The 21,680-nt window shown below is 44.5% G+C and overlaps 1 protein-coding gene across 37 annotated transcripts in view; it reads right to left on the reverse strand.

Moving 5' to 3' along the window:
• Window positions 1-21,680, reverse strand: part of MARCHF8 (membrane associated ring-CH-type finger 8) — a 184,605-nt gene that overhangs the window by 23,640 nt on the left and 139,285 nt on the right. For 34 of the 37 annotated variants that reach the window (XR_004959965.1, XR_004959967.1, XR_004959966.1 and 31 more), the window contains 3 exons: window positions 3,689-3,771; window positions 2,601-3,446; window positions 1,036-1,216 (listed from right to left, as the gene is read on the reverse strand). Coding sequence is in view for 34 of the 37 variants with exons in the window: in XM_036264748.1 (XP_036120641.1) it covers window positions 1,036-1,216; window positions 2,601-3,446; window positions 3,689-3,771 (1,110 nt within the window). In the remaining 3 variants the exon portion in view is untranslated. Of the gene's footprint in view, window positions 1-1,035; window positions 1,217-2,600; window positions 3,447-3,643; window positions 3,772-4,826; window positions 5,002-14,640; window positions 14,758-21,680 lie in introns of those variants that run through there. The other 3 variants (XM_036264753.1, XM_036264752.1, XM_036264754.1) reach the window with 3 other exon arrangements.

Below are 21,680 nucleotides of genomic sequence, written 5' to 3' on the forward strand. Positions count from 1 at the left end.
TCTCCCCCACTCCACAGCCATGCTCAGCCCCTCGGTGTGCGCCTTTCTCCCCCACTCCACGGCCATGCTCACCCCCTTTGGGGTGCACCTTTCTCCCCCACTCCACGGCCATGCTCACCCCCTCGGTGTGCGCCTTTCTCCCCCACTCCACGGCCATGCTCACCCCCTTTGGGGTGCGGCTTTCTCCATAGACAATCAGACTTCTGTAGCTCCTTTCACTTCACCTCCAAGTCCTACTGCTCCTCCCAGAGCTGCTGCACACCCAGGCTGCTGCGACGCGACCACCGCCCCCGAGCCCAGCTCACAAGGAGGCCTCCTCCTCTGCCTGGCTGTGCCCTGCTGCTATGAGGGAGCGTTTAAGTGCCAAGGTCACAGGCTGTATCTGCTGTAGACTGAGAAGTGAGTCCCCTTCTCAGCTTACATATTAAAATTTTGAGATAAGAACAAGTCTTGTGTTGTTCCAGACAAACCTTATGTTCTGGACACACGGAGAGGCACTGAACAGACCACGTTTCAGGATGTGTGTGAGGGACAAGGCTCCTCTCAGAGGAGCAAGGACATGGCCTGACCCAAGCCATGTCTCCTACCACCTTTGGTTCCTTTCTTCCCCACCCCACCCCCACACCCCCACCTAAGAAACACTCGTCACAGAACAGACACACACGCTTACTGTGTTGGCTGTGCTTCGTGCTGGGAGAGATGCTAAGCTCTAATATAACTTCTAGCTAAAGGCAAGGCCTAAAAAGTTAATATATAGGAAGTTAAGAGCTGACTAAATTCACAAAGCAGGTCAAGGACCAAACGACTGACAACAGACAAGCTAGCCGTCTCAGTGTGGAGGGAAAAGACACCATCATGACTGAGTGGAGGGACTTGGAAATCAGTACCAGAAACCACGGTCTCCACATGCGTGTACGCACCAGCCTCCACTTAAAGAAACGAACACCGCAAGCTAAGGCTGCATCCAGGCCAAGGTGCTAGCTCTTCTGTGCGCGCCTCTGTGCGAGGTGCGCGCCCCCGGGGCCTTACACGTACTTTTCTCAAGGGCTTCAGCTTGGTCTCCATGATGAACTCGTACTTGCAGAGCTCGCAGCAGCGCGTGTCCGAGCTCTTGATCCACTGCTGCAGGCAGGCCTGGTGCACGAAGTGCAGGCTCCCGGTGCAGTGGCAGGGCGTGATCAGAGGGCTCTCCTCGTCCCCTTCACAGTGACAGATCCTAGGGCAGCAGGAAAGCCAGTAGTTAGGAGGAGGGCTAACAACAAGGAAGACACGTTTCAGTGCAAGGCCAATACCCCCAAAGAAAACTTTCAGAAACAAACAGCACAGAATTAACTACAAGCACAAAAACATACAGACATAAATGAGGACAACTGCTACAAACTAACATGTCTAGCTTACCGCACTGACAAGGAAAGTCTGGATGGCATTTGGCACCAGAGAGGAAAAAATGATGTAAGAAATGACAGAGCAGTCACTTTGGGTAAGACTTAAGAATTTCACTGAAAGACAAATTTAAGGCAACATGGAAGCATCTTCCAGAACTTAAGATGTTAAAATAAAATAAACAATTGTGTGAAAAACAAAACCAGTACTTTACCTTCCAAAAATACCAGCAATCTAAGAAGATGTTGGAATTTGCTTTCCAGCTCTCACACTGAGCTCCCCTCCCCCACAGCTCCGCCTGCAGTGAGCCGAGCAGCCTGGGCCCCGACCTGCAGCATCAGGAGGCTGCGGCTGCGCTTCTCTTGCCAGGACCACCCCCAGCGAGGAGCGAGCATCTGAACCGTCCGCTTCGTCGGAAGGTCAGGGTGCATGCAACAGGACAGAGCTACTGACCTCGAGAAACTAAACAGACTCCTGAGACACAGAGGGGCCTTTCCAGCAGCGGGAGGGCAGACACCTGGCCTGAAAGGAGCGGGGCTCTGGCCCCGGCCAGGCTCTCAGCTGTCTGTTTCTGTGCAGGGCTTTCTGTCCAACTGATGGGAACGGGAACGGCTGGCCCTAAGGAGGGGCGGCTGGGGCAAGATTAGAATGGGGACGGCATGTGAGTGGTCATGAGAAGTGGATTCTGAAAGATCTGGGGACCATTCTCCCCTCCCAGTGCAGGGTGCACAAGGGAGGAGACAACGGAGGGAAGTGGAATTAGGACCTGGACAGAGATGGCTGCATCCAAGTTAAAAAGAAGGAAGGAAGGAAGGACAGCCTCTCCCTGCACACATCATGTTGCAGGTGGAGGAAGGAGTAAAATGAGGCTGGGAGGGGCAGCCAATTCTGAAAATCTAGACAATCAAGCCAGAAAACTTTCTTCCAATTTCTTTATGCAAAGTCTACTTATCTTTAGTTGAGAAGAGTCAGCTTGACCTTTAATATGTGCAGCTTCTTCCTCTTTTATCATCTGTGAAACTATCCTGGGACCCATGTCACAGAAATTGGTTTTTCAAATGATATCAATACTCCATTCTTCTGGAGAAAACTATTAATCCACAATTGTCAACTGCCTACGAATTCATTTTCCTGAAACTTCACATATTAAAAGCAAGATGAGCTACACAGGTGTGGGGAGCAGAGATGGGCAGAATGGTGGTTCTTGGCAAACCAACCTGCAGGCATCCCCTGGTGTGGACACAGGAGAGATGGGGGGGCATTTTTCAGAGAGGGGGGAAGAACAATCCAGGTCACTGTCCTTCTCCACTGAGCAGAGGGGTGCCCGCAGGACCCTGCTCTTCAGTCTTGAGGAGGTGTTGTCCTCAAAGACGTCGTCGTCTCCCATGTCGTCGGAGCAGAAGCCCGTGCTCCCCGCCAGGCCGCGGGAGGACGTGGCGCTGTGCAGGTGCGCAGCGCCGCTCTCCAGCTCGTGGAACCTGTGCAGGCTGCTGGCGCGCGAGCCATGCGACAGGGAGAACAGGCACCTGAGCAGTCGCCGGCTTCTGGAAGCGGCCTCACCATCCGCGCTCTCTTCCAAGAGAGGGACATGCATGCCCCCCCTGCCACCTTCCACTTCTGGGGCAGTTGAATGATGGGCAAACAGGGATGAGACGCAAGAATGTCTGGAACGGCCCAGAGGTTTGCAGTTCAGAGCTCTTTTCTGTCTTGGACGGAACCTGTCAATCCTGAGACACCAGTCTTGAGAGTGTATCAACTTCCCCTCAGAGCAAGCTCTTTCCACATAGTCGACATTTTCCCAAGTGGGCTGGGCCTTCTCGCCCACATCATTCAGGGATTTTGAGAACTTCAGTGTTCTTCTGGCTTTGCTGTTCTCAGCAGGCCTCAAGGCCTGGGCCCCCTCTGAACCAGCGGGGCTCCTCCTTGGCGCCTGCAATGTGTCCTTACAGATAACTGTCACAGCAAGCCCCTGGGTCAGAGAGCTCTGGCCCTGAGCAGCTTTCAAGACAACAGCAGACTGCATGGGACTGTGGTGACAACACTCAGAAAACACTGCCCTGGAACTGCATGCAGAGAACAGTGGGATAGAAACACAGAAGGTAAAAACAATTTTTAAGGAGAACAGACATAAAGTGAAGAAACGACACTCATGTGGTAACTTGATGGGCAAACAGCACATAGAATTGGGCCAACTGTTTAGAGCAAAGGCATCTTGACCAAGAAAATATAAAGCTGAGAGCCTGCGAACACTAACACCTACTTCCGGGCGAACGTGAACCACAGCAGCATCCGAAGCGAGCGTTACCTGCAGATGTCCTGGCTGGAAGGCGTGACAGAAGAGCGAGCGAAGGCAGACACTGGAGCCAGCACCAGCGGAGGACCCCCGGCCTGAAAGACACGCCTCCAGTCAGTTTTCAGGAGAGTCAGAGGACGGTGAACAGCATCTCCTTCCGAATGGTAATGGGGAGAGGATGTAAGGATGTCTGCTATGTCCCACTGCTCGGTGAGTAGCATGGACTAGTCCCTACAAGCTGAGACAGAACAAACAAACAGCACTCTTTTCTTGCATGTGGGTAAAAGCGTAGCACAGAAGTATTTGAGACTCTGGGACAGCACCACCGATCTCAAGATTCACTGCTCATTTATTTCTTAAGCATCTGAATTCAATTAGTTCATCCACAGGTCAAGAAACAAGTACTACAAGGCGTATGGTCCGAGCAGAACTGCATGGTGCGTTCTGCCGGCATCTGCCTCCCTGCCGGGGTTCCTGGGGTAACCCTCACCAAGGCTGGAGGGTGCACGCGTGCTCTCCCGCCCACCACCTCACTGCTGGGCCGCAAAGCCCCGCTGCTCTGCCAGAGTTCTCTGTACACAAGGAGACTGCAGGGCCCCCAACCCATAGCTCAGTCTGTGCTGGGGAGTGGGGTGAGCACATAATGCTCCCCAGAGCTCTAAATAATAGAGAAAATTTACATCTGAAAGAACATGTAGTAAGAGGCCAGGAGATACAGCAGAGGGTCTGAAAGGTAGTGAACAAGCCCAAATTAGAGAGAGGATCTAGGAGGGCCAGGGAACACCACCGCAGTAAGAGACGTGGAAGGGCAGAGAGGGCAACAGGGAGGTCGCTGAGCTGAGGATACAAAACCACCACCAGAGGGCCCTGCAGCCTCCCACCCCGCCTCTGTGGGGCCCACTCCTTTCCAGGACCCTCCAGCACCATGGTCTTCCTCTGCATGCACTCTCTCCCTAGGACGGCCTGCCGAGCACGTGCTCCATGCGTCCTCAACCACCGCATGAAAGTAGTGCGTCCCTAGGTACATGGAGGGACTTTAATTCCAGAACTCCCACAGATGCTTGAGCCCCTTATATGAAAGGCTCCAGCATCTGCATATAACCTATACTTGCACCCAGGCTACAGTAGGGCGTACCCACACATCACTCACTTCTTTTGCATGAGATCAGGGTAGTGCTTGGCGAGTGGCTAATTCAAGTTTTGCTTTTTGGAACTTGCTGGGATCATTTTCTCCCTGAATATTTTCAATACTCGGTTAAATCCACAGAGGTGAAATCCAAGGATGCGACGCCCGAGGATATGGAGGGCCAACTGCACACACGCCTGCTATGAAGAGCAGGTGCACGTCACTTCTCTCCCTTCCCAAGGATCACTCCATGGCCCTCAGCCTGCTCCTTGGTTCCTTGGGGAGCCCCACTCTAGTCCACAGTTCCTCAGCTCAGGCCTGGCCCCCACTTTTGCCGAGTTCCACCCCCAGGGGTGCACTTTCACCCTAGCACTAGCTACAGGACCTTTGACACGAGTGAGCCACCAGGACAGGCAGCACCATTGTCCGAGCCTCTCTCCCTCCCCCTCTCCTCCAAAAGCACCAGCCTGGAAAGAGCCAGGGCGGCCCCTGAGGTGCTCACTAGACCACTCTCCCTGCTCTCAGCATGGGGAGTAAACATTCTAAACCCCTCAGCCTCAAGAAGCCGCATCCAAGAAGCCACGTGCCCGGCTCCACGTGCGGCCACGGCAGGTGGCATCCCTCAGTTAGCACAGCTTCTGAGTCACCAAGGAATCTGCACTCACTTTCTAACAGGATGTGCATTGAACACTGGGTATATTTTCTCTAAACGACTTACTGGTCAAAGTTCTTAAGGTTCTAATGTTTAATTTATTTGGAGACATGAAAATGACACCCCTAAATAACCTGTCATGATATTGTCACAATTCTTCCTAAACAATAACAAGGCAGGAGGGAGGAGTCTCCGGACCTGTGAGTCTCCGGACCTGTGTGGACATTACGCTGTTGCGTGCCCACAGCAGGAGCCCCCTCCTCCCAGGCAGCCGTCCCAGCTGTCTTCTTGGGGCCCCTCCCCCAGCCCGGCCAGAGAGCAGCTCGAGCTCTGCTGCTGGCTTCTGAAGGGAGCACAGGCCTTACTGCTGTCACCGCGGGGAGGGGCCGAGGTTGGCTACACTGAGGTCCCGAGCTCCTAACCTGCCTGTTCTCTGCCCTTCAGTCCCAACCCCATTCTGACACAAAAAGCCTTCTTCAATTTCTCGCCCCCTTCTTCTACGGCGACCAGCTCTGTTCAGCAGGGTAGGCACGGCTATAAAGGTGGCACAAAGGCCACAAGCTGGTCTTGCTGTAATGCAGAGACCTGAGAGTCCTCACCATCCCTCCTCAAGTAGACTTTGGAGGAGGGGAGGACGGGAATGTCCAGCCAAATCATGTCCTGTCCCCTCACTGCTATGACGTCAGCTTTCTTCCTCTGTGCTGCTGGGTCAAGTTCAGTAGTTTAGTAGCTCAGACGGAGGTACAAAAGGACACCCCTTCCCATACAAGGGAGGGAGGGTGCACTGCCCACGCAGAAGACACAGGGAATTACCTGGGCATCACCTTCCCTGTTAGGTACGGACATGCTCTCTTGAAACCACGTATACTTTCCTGTATTCTGAAGGATCTCACTGGGAGAATGAGGCAATTCAAAGGTGTGGAGAAAACTCAGGCTCTGCCCTGAAGCTCTCATTCGGTTCTCAAACAAGAGACTTTCTGTTATGACAAAGAATGTAAAGCAATCTCAATACAAACGTTTTCACAAAAATCCCCTCTTCGTAAGATGTTGTGATCAATCTGCCAAAGCAAAGCTCTGCATTCGGCCGCGGACTTCACTTGCTGAGGACGAGCACCGTCAGACCTCGTGTGCTGTGCTCAGGCACTCAGCGCTGCCCCCGCTATCAGACCCGCGGCTCCAGCACGCTGCCAGGCCGACAGAGACGACCTTCCCAGGTCCTGGCAGAGAGAAGCTGGCGCTCCCCGTCTCAGTGTCCTTGTTAGAGAAGCCACTGCCATCGCAAAGCCTGGCAACAGACCTCTCAGTCTGTGCAGGACGCAGCTGCACGTCCAGGCTTCCGTTCCGCTCCCTTCCTTGTTCCTTCCACCGCGTCACCTTCCAGCCTCCCTCGCGACCACCTCTTTCTGATTCTCTTCTTTTACCACAAAGCTACTTGTAAACAATTGAAGTCTCAGGTCCCTAGTGAAAGTTTACATCATCAAGTGTAGGGCCACAAGAAATGGTCTGGCTGATCTGTATGCTTTTAAGCCAGAAGGAATCCGAAGGCAGACTAGATAAGGAGGGTAAGAGGCAAGAAGAATTCATGTTTACAACTGGCCTCAAAGTGTATCAAATCTATGACTTAACAGAGAACAGAGACAAGGAAGCACAGATAGCTCTTAAAACATGAAAGATGGCTACCCTCTTTCACAATGAGAAATACAAATTAAAACTACAATGAGATACACCATCATCAACAAAAAAGGTTTCTTTAAAAAACAAACAATACCCACGTTGGCAGAAGTGAGGGAGGCAGGCGTGCGCACACACGGCTGGGGGAACCGACGTGAGTCCCCGTGAAGTGAGGGAGGCAGGCGTGCGCACACACGGCTGGGGGAACCGACGTGAATGCCCGTGAAGTGAGGGAGGCAGGCGTGCGCACACGCTGCTGGGGGAACCGACGTGAGTCCCGTGAAGTGAGGGAAGCAGGCGTGCGCACACGCTGCTGGGGGAACCGACGTGAGTCCCGTGAAGTGAGGGAAGCAGGCGTGCGCACACGCTGCTGGGGGAACCGACGTGAATGCCCGTGAAGTGAGGGAAGCAGGCGTGCGCACACGCTGCTGGGGGAACCAACGTGAGTCCCGTGAAGTGAGGGAAGCAGGCGTGCGCACACGCTGCTGGGGGAACCAACGTGAATCCCGTGAAGTGAGGGAGGCAGGCGTGCGCACACGCTGCTGGGGGAACCGACGTGAATGCCCGTGAAGTGAGGGAGGCAGGCGTGCGCACACGCTGCTGGGGGAACCGACGTGAATCCCCGTGAAGTGAGGGAGGCAGGCGTGCACACACACTGCTGGGGGAACCGACGTGAATCCCCGTGAAGTGAGGGAGGCAGGCGTGCGCACACGCTGCTGGGGGAACCGACGTGAATGCCCGTGAAGTGAGGGAGGCAGGCGTGCGCACACGCTGCTGGGGGAACCAACGTGAATCCCGTGAAGTGAGGGAGGCAGGCGTGCGCACACGCTGCTGGGGGAACCGACGTGAATGCCCGTGAAGTGAGGGAGGCAGGCGTGCGCACACACTGCTGGGGGAACCGACGTGAATCCCCGTGAAGTGAGGGAGGCAGGCGTGCGCACACACGGCTGGGGGAACCGACGTGAATCCCGTGAAGTGAGGGAGGCAGGCGTGCGCACACACTGCTGGGGGAACCGACCTGAGTCCCCGTGAAGTGAGGGAGGCAGGCGTGCGCACACGCTGCTGGGGGAACCGACGTGAGTCCCCGTGAAGTGAGGGAGGCAGGCGTGCGCACACGCTGCTGGGGGAACCGATGTGAATCGACACGAAGTGGCAATTGGGCGACTTATCTCAGAATCACAATGCACATACACATATAGCAAGTCATCCTCACACATATGGCAGCAAAGAGTGGAATGACCTCAGCCCACGGGCTTGGGGACTGACTGAGTCAATACAGGAACCCTGACAGCGAGGACTGCCAGGCATTCATCAAGAAGGGCCAGCTCCTGCCCAGGGGCGGCGTGGAGGGACAGGCGGAGGGAGAGCCACACCGTGTGCACTGTGCACAGAGTAGGTGTTTATCAAGGCTCCTAACAGCAGTCCCTCTGAAACATGGAGGGGGCGGGCGCCCTGGGTGGGAAGACACGACTTTTCATGAAGAACCTCTCCAACCATCACTCCTTTACCATGAACAGGTATTTCCTAAACACAAATTCATTTTTAAAATAGTATGCATTTGAAAGTTTAAAGAGTAAAACTACAAAAGCATAACCAATTGTAATGATTTTCCAATTCTGGGAAAACTGGTAAAAAAATCAATTTAGTAGGTCATGACCTACATTTTTAAAAAAAACAAAATTAAATAGAAAATGTCAGAGTACATCTTACATCATAAGGATTTAGTTTTTGGAAGGAATTTTTTTCTTTCAGTTGTATGCGTGAGTGAACTGAGTTTCGATGTAAAAACTACTTCTTTATGAAGGATCATGGTCAAAATAATTCGAAAGTCATGGTACTACCTGTATTTCTACAAAGAAAATATAACACATAAAATAAGCAAAAGAACATGGCTGAATCCAGAGAGCACGCACGCTGTCGGCACAGAGGACATCAGAAGCGCGGCTCTGACGGCTGCCGGACACGTCTTTCCTCGCCACGGAAGGCGGTTGCCACCTGTCGGATTTCTACTGCTGGGTGGAAAATCACCAACAACTCAGGGTCGTGAAACTACAGAAAGGTATCATCTGACACAGTGTGACAGGATCCTCTGCTCGGGGTCTCCCCTTTCTGAAGGTTCTGGGGAAGAAGACACTTGCACATTCATTCAGGTTGCAGGCAAAGGCAATCCCTTGCAGCTTCATGACGGAGGACCATGGTTCCTTGCGGGCTGCCAGCCAGGGGCCGCCCTCATTCCCCATCAAGCCCTCCCCACCTTCCAGCCCACTTGTGCCCGCAACTCTGCTGTCCTCCAGCCACCAGCCAGAGGGGGCTCTGCTTGTAAGCGCTCACATGTTCCATGCAGTCAGCACGATGTGTCGTGGGTGCGACCTCATCCAAGGCACAGGTTCTGGGCCTTAGGCTAGGGCATCTTTGGGCTAGGGCATTTTTGTTTAGCAGACCACCTTACATTTTCCTTCTTCTTCAGGAGGTTACTAAATGCTACTGCTCTCCCATTTCCAGCCAAGAGATAACCGCGGGCCCTTACTGCCAGCTCGGCAGGCCTGGCTTGATGTGATCATGTCAGATAAACTCTCACTTGGGGTTTCGACACTGCACTGTATGCGCTGAGGTTGCATTTCAGGAAACTTTATGCTTAGCACAGAAGTTACTCTGTGAAAACAAAGGCTTTGTTATGAGAGACTCTGATTTCTATATATATAAACATCCAGTTGTATTCAACTTCAAAAATGAGCTACAATTAGAGACTAGGCCAGTTCTGTAGCTGCTCTGATGAAGGGCTGTACCAAAAACGAGCTTACACAGTGGCAATTAATTAAAACTAGCCATTTACAAAGTAAATATAGAATATATAGGATTTATGGAGGAGTGTGCAATAAAAACTACTGAATTCTAAAATAATTTCCATTATAAATGACTGTCAGCATTGCCAGCAAGTAGTGCTGACACTGAATTCTTTTTTTTTTTTTTTGGTGACCTTTTAGAGATAGTTAGAATTACATGAATAGTAATACATCCCCAGCAAAAAGAAGGGAAATATCATAGCACTGCTAGAGGCAAGGCAACAGCTGAAGGGACTTTCTGATGACTCATTTTCCAAAGCAGGTCTTTAAGCTGTTGTTGGGGATCTTGCAAATATAACTTGCTTTTAATAAATGACATTGAAGACAATGATTTCTGAGCAGAGGTGGTGTCACATTCCCCAAAATTATAAGTTTAATCACAAAAAGATCCAAAATCACCAGAAATAACATGGTGAAAAGGCTGTGTGTCTGGGCTATTGTGCAGTCAAAGGACCTTTTACTCCTACAGACTTTCGGTTGCAGTTTGGGCCCCAGCCCTGGTTGGTACCATGCAGGAGGCAACCAATCAATGTGTCTCTCTCACTTCGATGTTTCTCTCTCTCTCTCCCCTGCCCCCCCTCTATCTGAAGATAAATGAAAAATATCCTCGGGTGAGGATTAAAAAAAAAATTATGGAGGCCCCAAAGAGCTTGTGTTTCTATAGATTACACTGATCATTCTTTACTATGTCAGAAATTTCAGAACAAGGCACCAGCCATCCTTTTAGTGTCAAAGATGCCACATCACCTGCCACGAAGACCCGGAGACCTCACTGCACACTAACGAGAGCACGGAAGTGAAAGGGAAACGATATCTCAGTGTTATTATAAGACTGGTTTTAACCTTGCCCTGCTCAAGAATCAGAACAATATTTTGAAAGTTGTTGGTCTAAAGTTTAGTCAAAAACCAAACAGTAACCCATCAGAAGAAAAAGATATATAAAAATATGGTCAAACCTTGCAAAAGGAGAGCCAAATAGCAAAACACTGCCCATGGCACTCCATCAGGACCCGAAGTGAGGCCACAGGGCATCAGTGTCACATAGGAAGCACACTACCTGACGCCACTCAACTCCTCCAGTTCATTCCCTTGTTTCTGTTGTGTGAAAACAAGTATCTTGTCTTTGGGAGAGTTGTTTTCTTCAGAATGAATTAAGGAAGGTGCATTTTGTCTTATACTTAACCAATAAGTCTGAGTAACTAAATCTGTCACTGGTCAACTTTGTATTTAGAAACAGATGCAGACCCTGGTCTTGACACCCACAAAGAGGGGTGTGGCCAGAAAGCCTCCCTCCTAAGGCTGTCTGACACGTGACATTCTGATGGACCTCATACCTATCAAATGGCAGCAGCAACTGGAAAATATCCCCAAGATCTAGGAGAGTCATGCTAAAACTCATTGAGATTTGCTCACCCAACAACAGAACAGCAATAATTTGAAGTCCTCATTAAACATGCCTAGTCAGACTCCCCCCAGGACCACCAGGTGAACCAGAGGCCCCTGATGCTCATGGTAATCTGGATCAATCACACAGGTGCCAGCCCTCGCCACTGCCAGAGCCCAGTTAGCTCACTGGCTGCAGGGAGAAGGGTACCATACTCCAAGCTTCATGATGGATGTCTACTTATCACTGCTTTTTCCTTGGTTAAGTGCTGCCAATCATGAATTTGCTCAAGAAATTGTGTCACTTTGACCAAGTCTAATTCCCAGTGCTGAATGAGAAAGGTTCCCTCAGAGTAAATTAACTCCATGTCTGTGCAGCCCATTCCTGCATATAAGCCTCCCTGAGAGACATCAGCAGAGGCTCCAGGAAGCCCAGGCCCTTCGGTGGGCTGGCCTGAACGTTTGTTATAGGATGATGTTTCAAAGCAACTTCAGGCCTTTTCCAGTCACTGATATCTATGCACTAGCTGAAACTGAGCCCAATATGCAAGACTACTTTAAAAGAGGGGGCTTGTAATTCCATGTACAGGCCCCTGTAATTCTCCTATCCTTTCAGTTAAAAGGGGGGGGGGGAGATTTGTACAGAATCACACAGCTGTAAATAAAATAATTATTTTCAAACATCCTGTGGTTCAAATCTGCATAACCTCTAAGCTAGTCCTGTGACTCCCAATGATTTTTAGTGACAGAATTATGTAGTGCCTTTTTTAGCATTCCTGTTAAAAAAAAAGGACAGGAATACCTCTTTGCTTTCACCTGGGAAGATCACGATTTATTTGCACAGTAATGCCCAGGGATATATGGAAAGTCCCACCTATTTGTCTTAGAGATGAAAAATGGATTTAAATGGTATTGAATTTTCTAGAGATTCCACTCTAATCCAATAAGTAGATGCTTTGCTTTTATGCTCCAGGACATATAAGACTCCCAACAGAACACAATTTACCTATTACCACAGCTAGCCATGAGGAGACATGGATCAAAGAACAAACTCTGATACTGTTTACCCTAGGTAAAATGTTTTGGTTACCTAATATCTAAAGTTGGGCTACTAATTAACCCTGAAAGACTCAGAGTAATAATATCATTTCCTCTTCTAAAAACAAACAAACAAAAAACAGAGAATTTCTGGGTCTGATAGGATACTGTCACAACTGGATTCCAAAATTTTTTATTAACGGCCCAACCTCTATATGCCATGTTAAAATCAAATTGACCTGATCCAACTCAGTGGAACCCAGAAGGGAAACAGGATAAAAACTCTAAAGAATTATCTAATTATAAACTTTCTATACATGAAAATAAAAAAAGGACTTTGAAAGTTTTAACTCAAAAACATAGAGATCATCATAGACCTATAGGATATTATAGTCAGCAATTAGATGCAGTAGCCAAAGGACTCCCTACATGCATAAGCCATCTCTGCTATAGACATGTTATACAAATAGACACAATAGTTATGGGCTCTCCTTTGTTTATGTTCCTCACTCTGTAGAATCTCCACTGATTCTCAACAGACACAACCCTTCTGTCAGAATGGCTCTTGATTTCTGTGCCTAACATTAACTAAAAGTAACAATCTTAATCCAGCAATTTTGCTACCTTTATTGTGCATGAAGACACTCACAATTGTGTTTTGCTTACTGACCACCTGGTTTACAGATGGATCTTTGAAAGGAAACAGGGATGTTACCGAGCTGGATTATGCACTAACTTCCATGATGGATATATTTGAAGGTTCTTATTTACCTGAATAAGATCTGCCCAACAAGCTGAACTAACTGTTCTAACTCAGGCTTGTCAATTGGCCAAAAATCAAATAGCCAATATTGGTACTAAGAGTAGCTGTGCCCTTAATGCAGTTCACAACTCTAGAACGTTGTGGAAGCAGCAAGCCTTCTTAACTTTTCTCAGAGCATCCCATAAAGAATAGACAAGAGGTTTTGCAGAATTATTAGATATCATACAAAAATGGAAACTGGCAATTACCAAAATTTCAGAACATTCCAAAGCTACCACCATGAAAGCAAAAGGAAATCATTTAGCTGATGCTGCAGCCAGACAGGCTGCATTAAACAGCCAAATTATCTACACCTGAGGATGCTTCTTGCTTCCTAATAAATCAATAAAAGAGTAGCTTTTACAATTTCAATGGACAGCTACAGAAGAAGAGGATATGGCAACAAAAGGGGACCATTTTTGACCCAGAGAAACAGATATGGTCCCAATCAGAAACCAGTATTACCTACAGGGACTCAGTTACCTATACTTTAACATGTACATGAGCTAACACATTGGGGTGCTTAAAAAGATGATTTCATAGAGTAAACAATATTACTGGACACCTCCTCCTACTGTAGCTTGTATAGTGTATAGCAGATGTTCTATCTGTCCAAATGTAATCCTGGAAAATCATTCCATGGGTCCCAGGGATATCTTCCACTTCCTTTAGATCTATTTGGAATATAGTAATTAGATTTTATCCAAATGTCATCATCTCAAGAATACAAATATGTGTTACTTATGATTTGTATGTTTTCTCACTGGGTTAGGGCATTCCTTTGCAGGATAGCAACAGCCTTAACAATAGGTAAATTATTATTGGGAAAAATTAATTCCCAATTGGGGAATTCCCTCTGAGTTACAATGAGGAACTCATTTCACTGGGCAGATATTATAATCCATTTGTAAGATTTGGCCTATTCTACAGTATTTTCATTGTGCCAAAAGCTCTCCCATAGTGCTCCTCAACCTGAAATCTACTTCTTTTTGTAAACACATAGCTTTTGTACTCATTAAATAATCACTGGTCACCTATGCATCTAGATAAAGAGACATATGAATCAACCTTACTAAAAGGAGACATTCTGCATTAAGAAGTTATTAACCAACTTACAGAGACTGATAAATTAGTGACATTCATTCCAGGAGGCAAAGGCTTCAAAGACAACAATTTTAAACCAGGAGATTCTGCCCAGCCAGTGTGGCTCAGTGGTTCAGCATGACCTATGCATCAGTGGGTCTCGGGTTTGATTCGGGTCCATAATCAACTGATTAATGTTGATGTTTCTCTCTCTCCCCCCCCCCTTCCTCTCTCTCTCTAAAAAATCAGTAAAAACATATTTTAAAAAATAAAAATAAATAAAACCAAGATGTTTTGTCCACTGGAAAAGACATCAATTAAAGACTTTCTCCAACATTATTGGAAGGGACCTTATCAGGTACTTACCTACGAATGGACATCTTGTCCTTGTCTCTGACATTTGCCTTCACCTACAGCTGAAATCAAAGACTTCTTGAGGATAAGAAGCTGCCAATATCAGAGACACACAGCTGTTCCAAGACACTGACATATTTTTGAAAATATGTTTTTGATTTTATAGAGAGAGGAAGGGAGGGGGAGAGAGAGACAGAAACATCAATGAGAGAGAATCATCAACTAGCTGCCTCCTGTATGCCCCCTCACTGGGGAATGAGCCCACAGCCCAGGCATGTGTCCTGACCTGGAATCGAACCGATGACCTCTTGGTGCACAGGATGACTCCCAACCAACTGAGCCACACTGGCCAGGCTATATCTACAAATTGATGTTGAACTTTATTAGTTTGATTGTGTTTACCTATCTGTTAATATTAGTCATAATAATAATTATACTTATTCTTTGGGCTTTTCTCAAACCTTGTGTATATATCCCAACTGTTAGTAATTGCAGAAGGTATATAAGATAACTTTTGTATCATCAATAATACTCTTTTTTATAGTTTTTCTTTTGAAATTTAGAAGGAATGCTACTGCAAAAGGAAAAAAAGGGATGTGTTTTTAAAAGAAGTTAAAAGTTTGTCCTAATAAGCTGGTTATTTCTAAATAAGTAAAGAGAGACAAACTAAGAAGAACAAGGGAAGTGATAGAAGGTTATAGAAAAGGAATACTAAGAAAGAAATTTTATGCACTAATGTTAGAACCCAATTATAGGAATATGCTGACCCCTAACCCAACAAGGGCTACTAACTATATTGATTCAGATGGAAGCTGAGGTGGCTATAAAAACATGGCCCTCCATAACTGCTGCTGAGGCTTAGGAAATTTACTTATGAAACTCTTACTGCCCCCTGTCCTCTGGAATTTTAAATGGTAATTCTAATTCACAGCATTGTGTTCTTACAATTGTGTCCCTGAATAAACCTTAAGGTTACTATTCCTAATGGCACAACTAGCAGGAATCAGATTAATAATGAAAGGCACTTAAGTGTTTCTAATGGGAAGTAGATGGGCCATAGCAAATGGGAACCCATCTCATGGTCAGATTGTGAAAACTGAAGAGGTGTACAGTGTGCCCTTACTATAAATAAACGTTACACTAGATGCAAACTACACAGGAGAAAGACAGCAAAACTTGGGTCATAATAGCTTATAGGTTAGAAATCATCCAGGGTGTTTTTCTTAATGAAGGCCCAGTAAGACCTGACTGCCCCCCCATTTACCTGCTTTTCACTTTGGAAAAAAACTTCAGCCTTGATTTCCATCCAAGATTACAATCTCGCCCCATCCCCAATGGTCCATTGTTCAGAAAGACAAAGGCTAACACTGAGACTTCCTAGGAATGAGTCCTGCTAGCACCGTGGGACCGCATTATCCAACCAAAAGGTTGGTCATCAATATATCCTTTGGATTGATTTATGACCAAAAAGGGGAAGTGTGGGGGGAAAAGGGGTCACATACTAAACCTGACAAGCTCAGCGGAGGCCTGCATAAGCAGCCTTACAAACTCAGAGACCAAAAGTAACTACACAGGATGGTCTGATAGTAAAAATTCCTAACTAAAAGCAGGTCATGGCGGGTAGTCATGTCCTAGGCCAGTATCTTCTTTGACAAAGGTCAATCTTTACCTTAATTGAGCCTGTCTGTTGTCTTTTTGCATCTACTAATAACATACCTAAGCAACCTCCTTTTTCCATACCCCTCAGGGCACAATCTCCCACTGGGATTGAGACCACAGAACCCCTTATTGTTATCTTACACTCCTGCCTACCATCTCTATGTGCTGTAAATGTTGACTGTTAACTATCCTATACCCACCAATGGAAAAGAAATGTGTCTATTCACTTTACTTTGTATCCAATCCCAGTGATTGATTCCCCCTTTCTGCTTTCTCCTATCTCCCTAATCTATCATCAGTGAATTTCATGTAACCATCTTACATCTTGCCCTTTGAATCTGATGTAAAAAATAGGGGGCAAAACTGCCATTTTCCAGAGTATTTTCTCAATCAGTCGAGATTTTGTTTCCCAGCAATTGTTGTCAGTTTGGCTCAAATAAAGTCATAAAAATTCTTACAGGTTTGGACGTTTTTTATGTCAACAGCAGAAATTAACACAAAAATAGTTGGGGACTTGAATACTCCTTTTACCTTAATGGATAGATAGATCATCCAGAAAGAAAATTAAAATACAAAGTATCATTAATGGCCTTAAATGCCACATTATACCTTAATAGACATTTTTAGAACATTTCATCCCCAAACTGCAAATTACACATTCTTCTCATGTGCACATGAAACATTATCCAGTATAGAGCACATATTAGGCCAAAAAACAAGCTTCAATAAATCCAAGAAGATTAAAATTACATCAAGCATATTTTCTGACCACAATGGTGTGAAACTAGAAATCAACTATGGGAAGAAAGCTAGGAAAAAACACACAAATACATGGAGACTAAACAGCATGCTACTAAATAACCAGTGGATCAGAGGAAATCAAACAGGAAATAAAAAACTACCTTGAGGCCAATAAAAATAAAAACACAACTTCATAAAATGTATAAGATGTAGCCGAAGCAGTTATAAGAAGAACGTTCTACCTATGCAGGTCCACCTCAGGAAGTAGGAAAAAATCACAAATAAACAGTCTAACTTTACACATACAGGAACTAGAAAAAGAAGAAAAAACAAAACCCGTAGTAAGATTAGAGCAGAAATAAATGAAATGGAGTCTAGAAAAACAATAGAAATAAGAGCTAGTTCTCTGAAAGAATAAATAAAATTGGCAAACCTCTGCCAAAACTCATCAAGAAAAAAAGAGATCCCAAATAAAATCAGAAATGAAAGAGGAGAAATGACAACTAACACAACAAAAATACAAAGGATCATTAATGAATATTATAAACAACTATATGGCAACAAATTGGACAATCTAGACTAAATGGATACATTTGTAGAAACAAACAACCATCCAAGACTAAACCAGGAAGAAACAGAAAATCTGAACCGACTGACTAATAGCAATGAAACTCAAGCAGTAATAAAAAAAACTTCCAACAAACAAAAGCCCACATTTAAATAACAATTAATACCGATCCTTCTCAAACTATTCCAAAAAAAAAAAAAAAATGAAGAGGAAGGAACACTTCCAAACTCATTCTATGAGGTTAGTATTACCCTGATATAAAAACCAGACAAAAACAATGAAAAATTTAAAAAAAAAAGAATTACAGTCCAATATCACTTATAAACATAGACTGAAAAAGACTCAGCAAAACACTAGCAAACAAAATTCAGTAATACGTTAAAGGAACAATATACCATCATCAAGTGGGGTTTATACCACAGTTGAAAGGGTGGTTTAATATCTGTAAAACAATTAATGTGATTCATCACGTCAACAAAACCAAGGATAAAAATTATATAATCTCAATAGACACAGAAAAAGCATTTGACAAAATTCAGCATTCATTTATGATAAAAACTCTCAACAAAGTGGGTATAAAGGATATGGCAAGCCCACAGCTTAATATCATACTCAACGGGGAAAAGCTGAAAACTTTACCTATAAGATTAGGTATAAGACAAGGATGCCTACTACTATCACTTCTATTCAACACAGTATTGGAAGCCCTAGTCACAGCAATCAGACAAGAAAAAATAAATAAAAGAAATCCAAATTGGAAAAAAAGAAGTAAAATTGTCACTATTGGCAGATGACATGATGGTATATAGAGAGAACCCTAAAGAATCCATCAAAAAAAGAATATAATTAATACATTTTAAAAAGTAGCAAGATACAAAAATTAATGTACAGAAACCCCATTATGTTCCTATATACAAATAAGAATCATTAGGAGAAATTAAGAAAACTATACCACTTAGAACTGCATCAAAAAGAATAAAGTACCTAGGAATAAATTTAACCAAGAAGGTAAAGACCAGTACTCTGAAAACTATTAAGACATTAAGAAAGAAAACTGAAGAGGACACAAATAAATGAAAAAATGTTCCATATTCACAGATTTGAAGGATTAATTTAATTAAAAATGACCATAATACCAAAATCAATCTATAGATTTAATGAAATCCCTATCAAAATACAAAATGGCATACTTCTCAGAACTAGAACAAATAATACTAAGATTTATATAAAACCACAAAAGGCCATGAATAGCCAAAGCAATCTTGAGAAAAAACAGAGTTGGAGGTATCGTGCTCCCTGATATCAAACTATACTACAAAGTTATAATAATCAAAATAGTATGGTACTGGCACAGATCAATGGAACAGAACAGGCAGTCCAGAATAAACCCTGGAATAAACCCATTTATATGCTAATCTCTAACAAAGGAGACAAGTATATACAATGGAGAAATTACAATCTCTTTAACAATTGGTGTTGGGCAACCTGGTCAGATAATGGAAAAAAATAAGTAAAACTAGATCACTCTCTTACACCATACACAAAAATAAACTCTAAATAAATTAAAGACTGTAAGACCTGAAACTATAAACCCCCTAGAAAAAAACAGATAGTAAACTATTTGACATTAGTCTAAGTAATACCTTTATGAATATGTCCCCTCAAGCAAGGGAAACAAAAGCAAAAAATAAACAAATTGGACTTCAAAATCAAAATAAAAATGTTCTGCAAAGAGAAGAAACCATCAACAAAATGAAAAGACAACCTACTAAATGGGAGAATACATTTGCAAATAATACATGAGATGTGGGGCTGCACAGAGAGCTGCATTTAAAAGCCCATCTTTTCACATGCATGCCTCCTGGGGGGGTCTCTTTGTACTTCAAACAGCTTCTATAGATATTTAGTCAACAAAAAAGGTATTTTCCTAGGGGGCAATTATGATACTTCTTTTAAAAAGTACTTCTCACCCAATACTACAGTAGCATCATAAACTGTTAAGAGGTGCTTTAAATGATGAGGTTGCAAGTGGCCAGGGCCAGATCATCTCAGATTTGGCACATCAAGGTAGGGAGTTTGAATCTTACTCTAAAATGCAATGAGAAGCCACTAAAGGCTTACAAAGAGAAGCAGTACGATTCTATATACCTGGCTGCTGTGTGGAGGACGACTTGGGAGGTGGCAAGAATACAGGAAGATTCTTGGGAAGCTACTGCAGTAGTTGAAGAGGCTTGGGCCCAGGAGTGGCAATGCCAATGAAGAGGAATGAGGGGCTGGATATAAAGCCTAGCACAACCCCACTTGAACATGTGCTCAACAAACATGTACTGAGCACCCCCAGGGCTAGACTCTATCCTTGACTCTGAAGATTTAGGGGTAAAACAAAACACAAGTCCATTCTCATGGATCTTACATGTTGGGAAAGGGGCATCATAAAAAAGTCAATAAAAACTCAAGCATTGATAAGTGGTCTGTTGGAAAAAAAAAAAAAAAAAACAGGAAAAGGTGACTAGGGGACCACTCAGGTGGTTAATTTGGGAGACAAGGAAGATATGACAAATGTCACAAAACCCTCCACTTGTAACAGAGGCTCAATAAATGATATCCACTAACATCATTATCATTAATATAAAACAAAGTACTGTGTGATTCTGTTTTGGGTAAATATTGTGCCATCAAAATTGCTTAAACATCCCAATATTCTTCCTTTATTACTCTCTAAGAGGATCACAACAACCTGGATACCCATTTTATATATTTTATATTTTTTATTGAATTTATTGGGATGACACTGGTTAATAAAATTATGTAGGTTTCAGGTGTACAATTCTATAATACATCATCTGTATATTGTATTGTGTGTTCACCACCAAATTCAAGTCTTCTTCCATCACCATTTACCCTCCCTTTACCCTCTCCTACCTCCCCCCACCCACCTATCCCTCTGGTAACCACCATACCATTGACTGTGTCTATGCATTTGTTGAGGGTGTTTTTTTGTTGTTGTTTTTGGTTTTGTTTTTCACTTAATCCCTTTACCTTTTTGACCCAACTCCCCAAGCCCCTCAGCTGTCTGTCTGTTCTCTGTATCTAAGAGTCTCTTTCTTTTTTGTTTGTTAGTTTATCTTGTTCATTAGATTTCATATATAAATAAAATTGTACAGTACTTGTCTTTCTCTGACAGGATTATTTCACTTAATATAATACCCTCTATATCCATCTATGCTGTCACAAAAAGAAAGATTTCCTTCTATTTTTACAGCCAAATAGTATTCCACTGTGTAAATGTGCCACAGCTTTTATAATCACTCATCTATTGATGGACACTTGAGCTGTTTCCAAATCTTGGCTATGATAAATAATGCGCAATGAACATAATAGGAGGCATATATTCTTTCAAATTAGTGTTTTGGGTTTCTTTGGATATATTCCCAGAAGTGGAATTGCTGGGTCATAAGGCAGTTTCATTCTAATTTTTTGAGGAAACTCCCTACTGTTTTCCATAGTGGCTGCACCAGTCTGTATTTCCACCAACTGTGCATGAACACTCCCTTTTCTCCACACCCTCGCCAGCTCTTGTTGTTTGTTGATTTACTGATGACAGCCATTCTGACAGGTGTGTGGTGATGTCTCATTGTGTGTGTGTGTGGTAATAATTTGTATTTCTCTAATGTCAGAAAATCTAAATAGTCCAAATAGAACAAATGAAATTGAAGCAATAATTTTAAAACTCCCAACAAACCAAAGTCCTCGAGCAGATGGCTTTTCAGGTGAATTTTACCAAACATTCAAAGAACTAACACATATCCTTCTCAAATTATTCCAAAAAATTCAAGAGGAGGAAAGATTCCCAAGCTCATTTTAGAAGGCCAGCACTATCCAAATTCCAAAACCAGGTAAAGACACTACAAAGAAAAAAATTATAGGCCAATATCCCTGATAAATGTAGGTGCTTAAAACCCTCAACAAAATATTAGAAAACTGAATCCAGCAATACATTAAAAAGATCATACACCATGATCAAGTGGGATTTATTCTGGGGATGCAAGGTTAGTACAATATCCAAAAATTCATAAATATGATA

Source organism: Molossus molossus, unplaced genomic scaffold (assembly GCF_014108415.1).
Source record: "Molossus molossus isolate mMolMol1 unplaced genomic scaffold, mMolMol1.p scaffold_m16_p_17, whole genome shotgun sequence".
Taxonomy (NCBI): domain Eukaryota; kingdom Metazoa; phylum Chordata; class Mammalia; order Chiroptera; family Molossidae; genus Molossus; species Molossus molossus.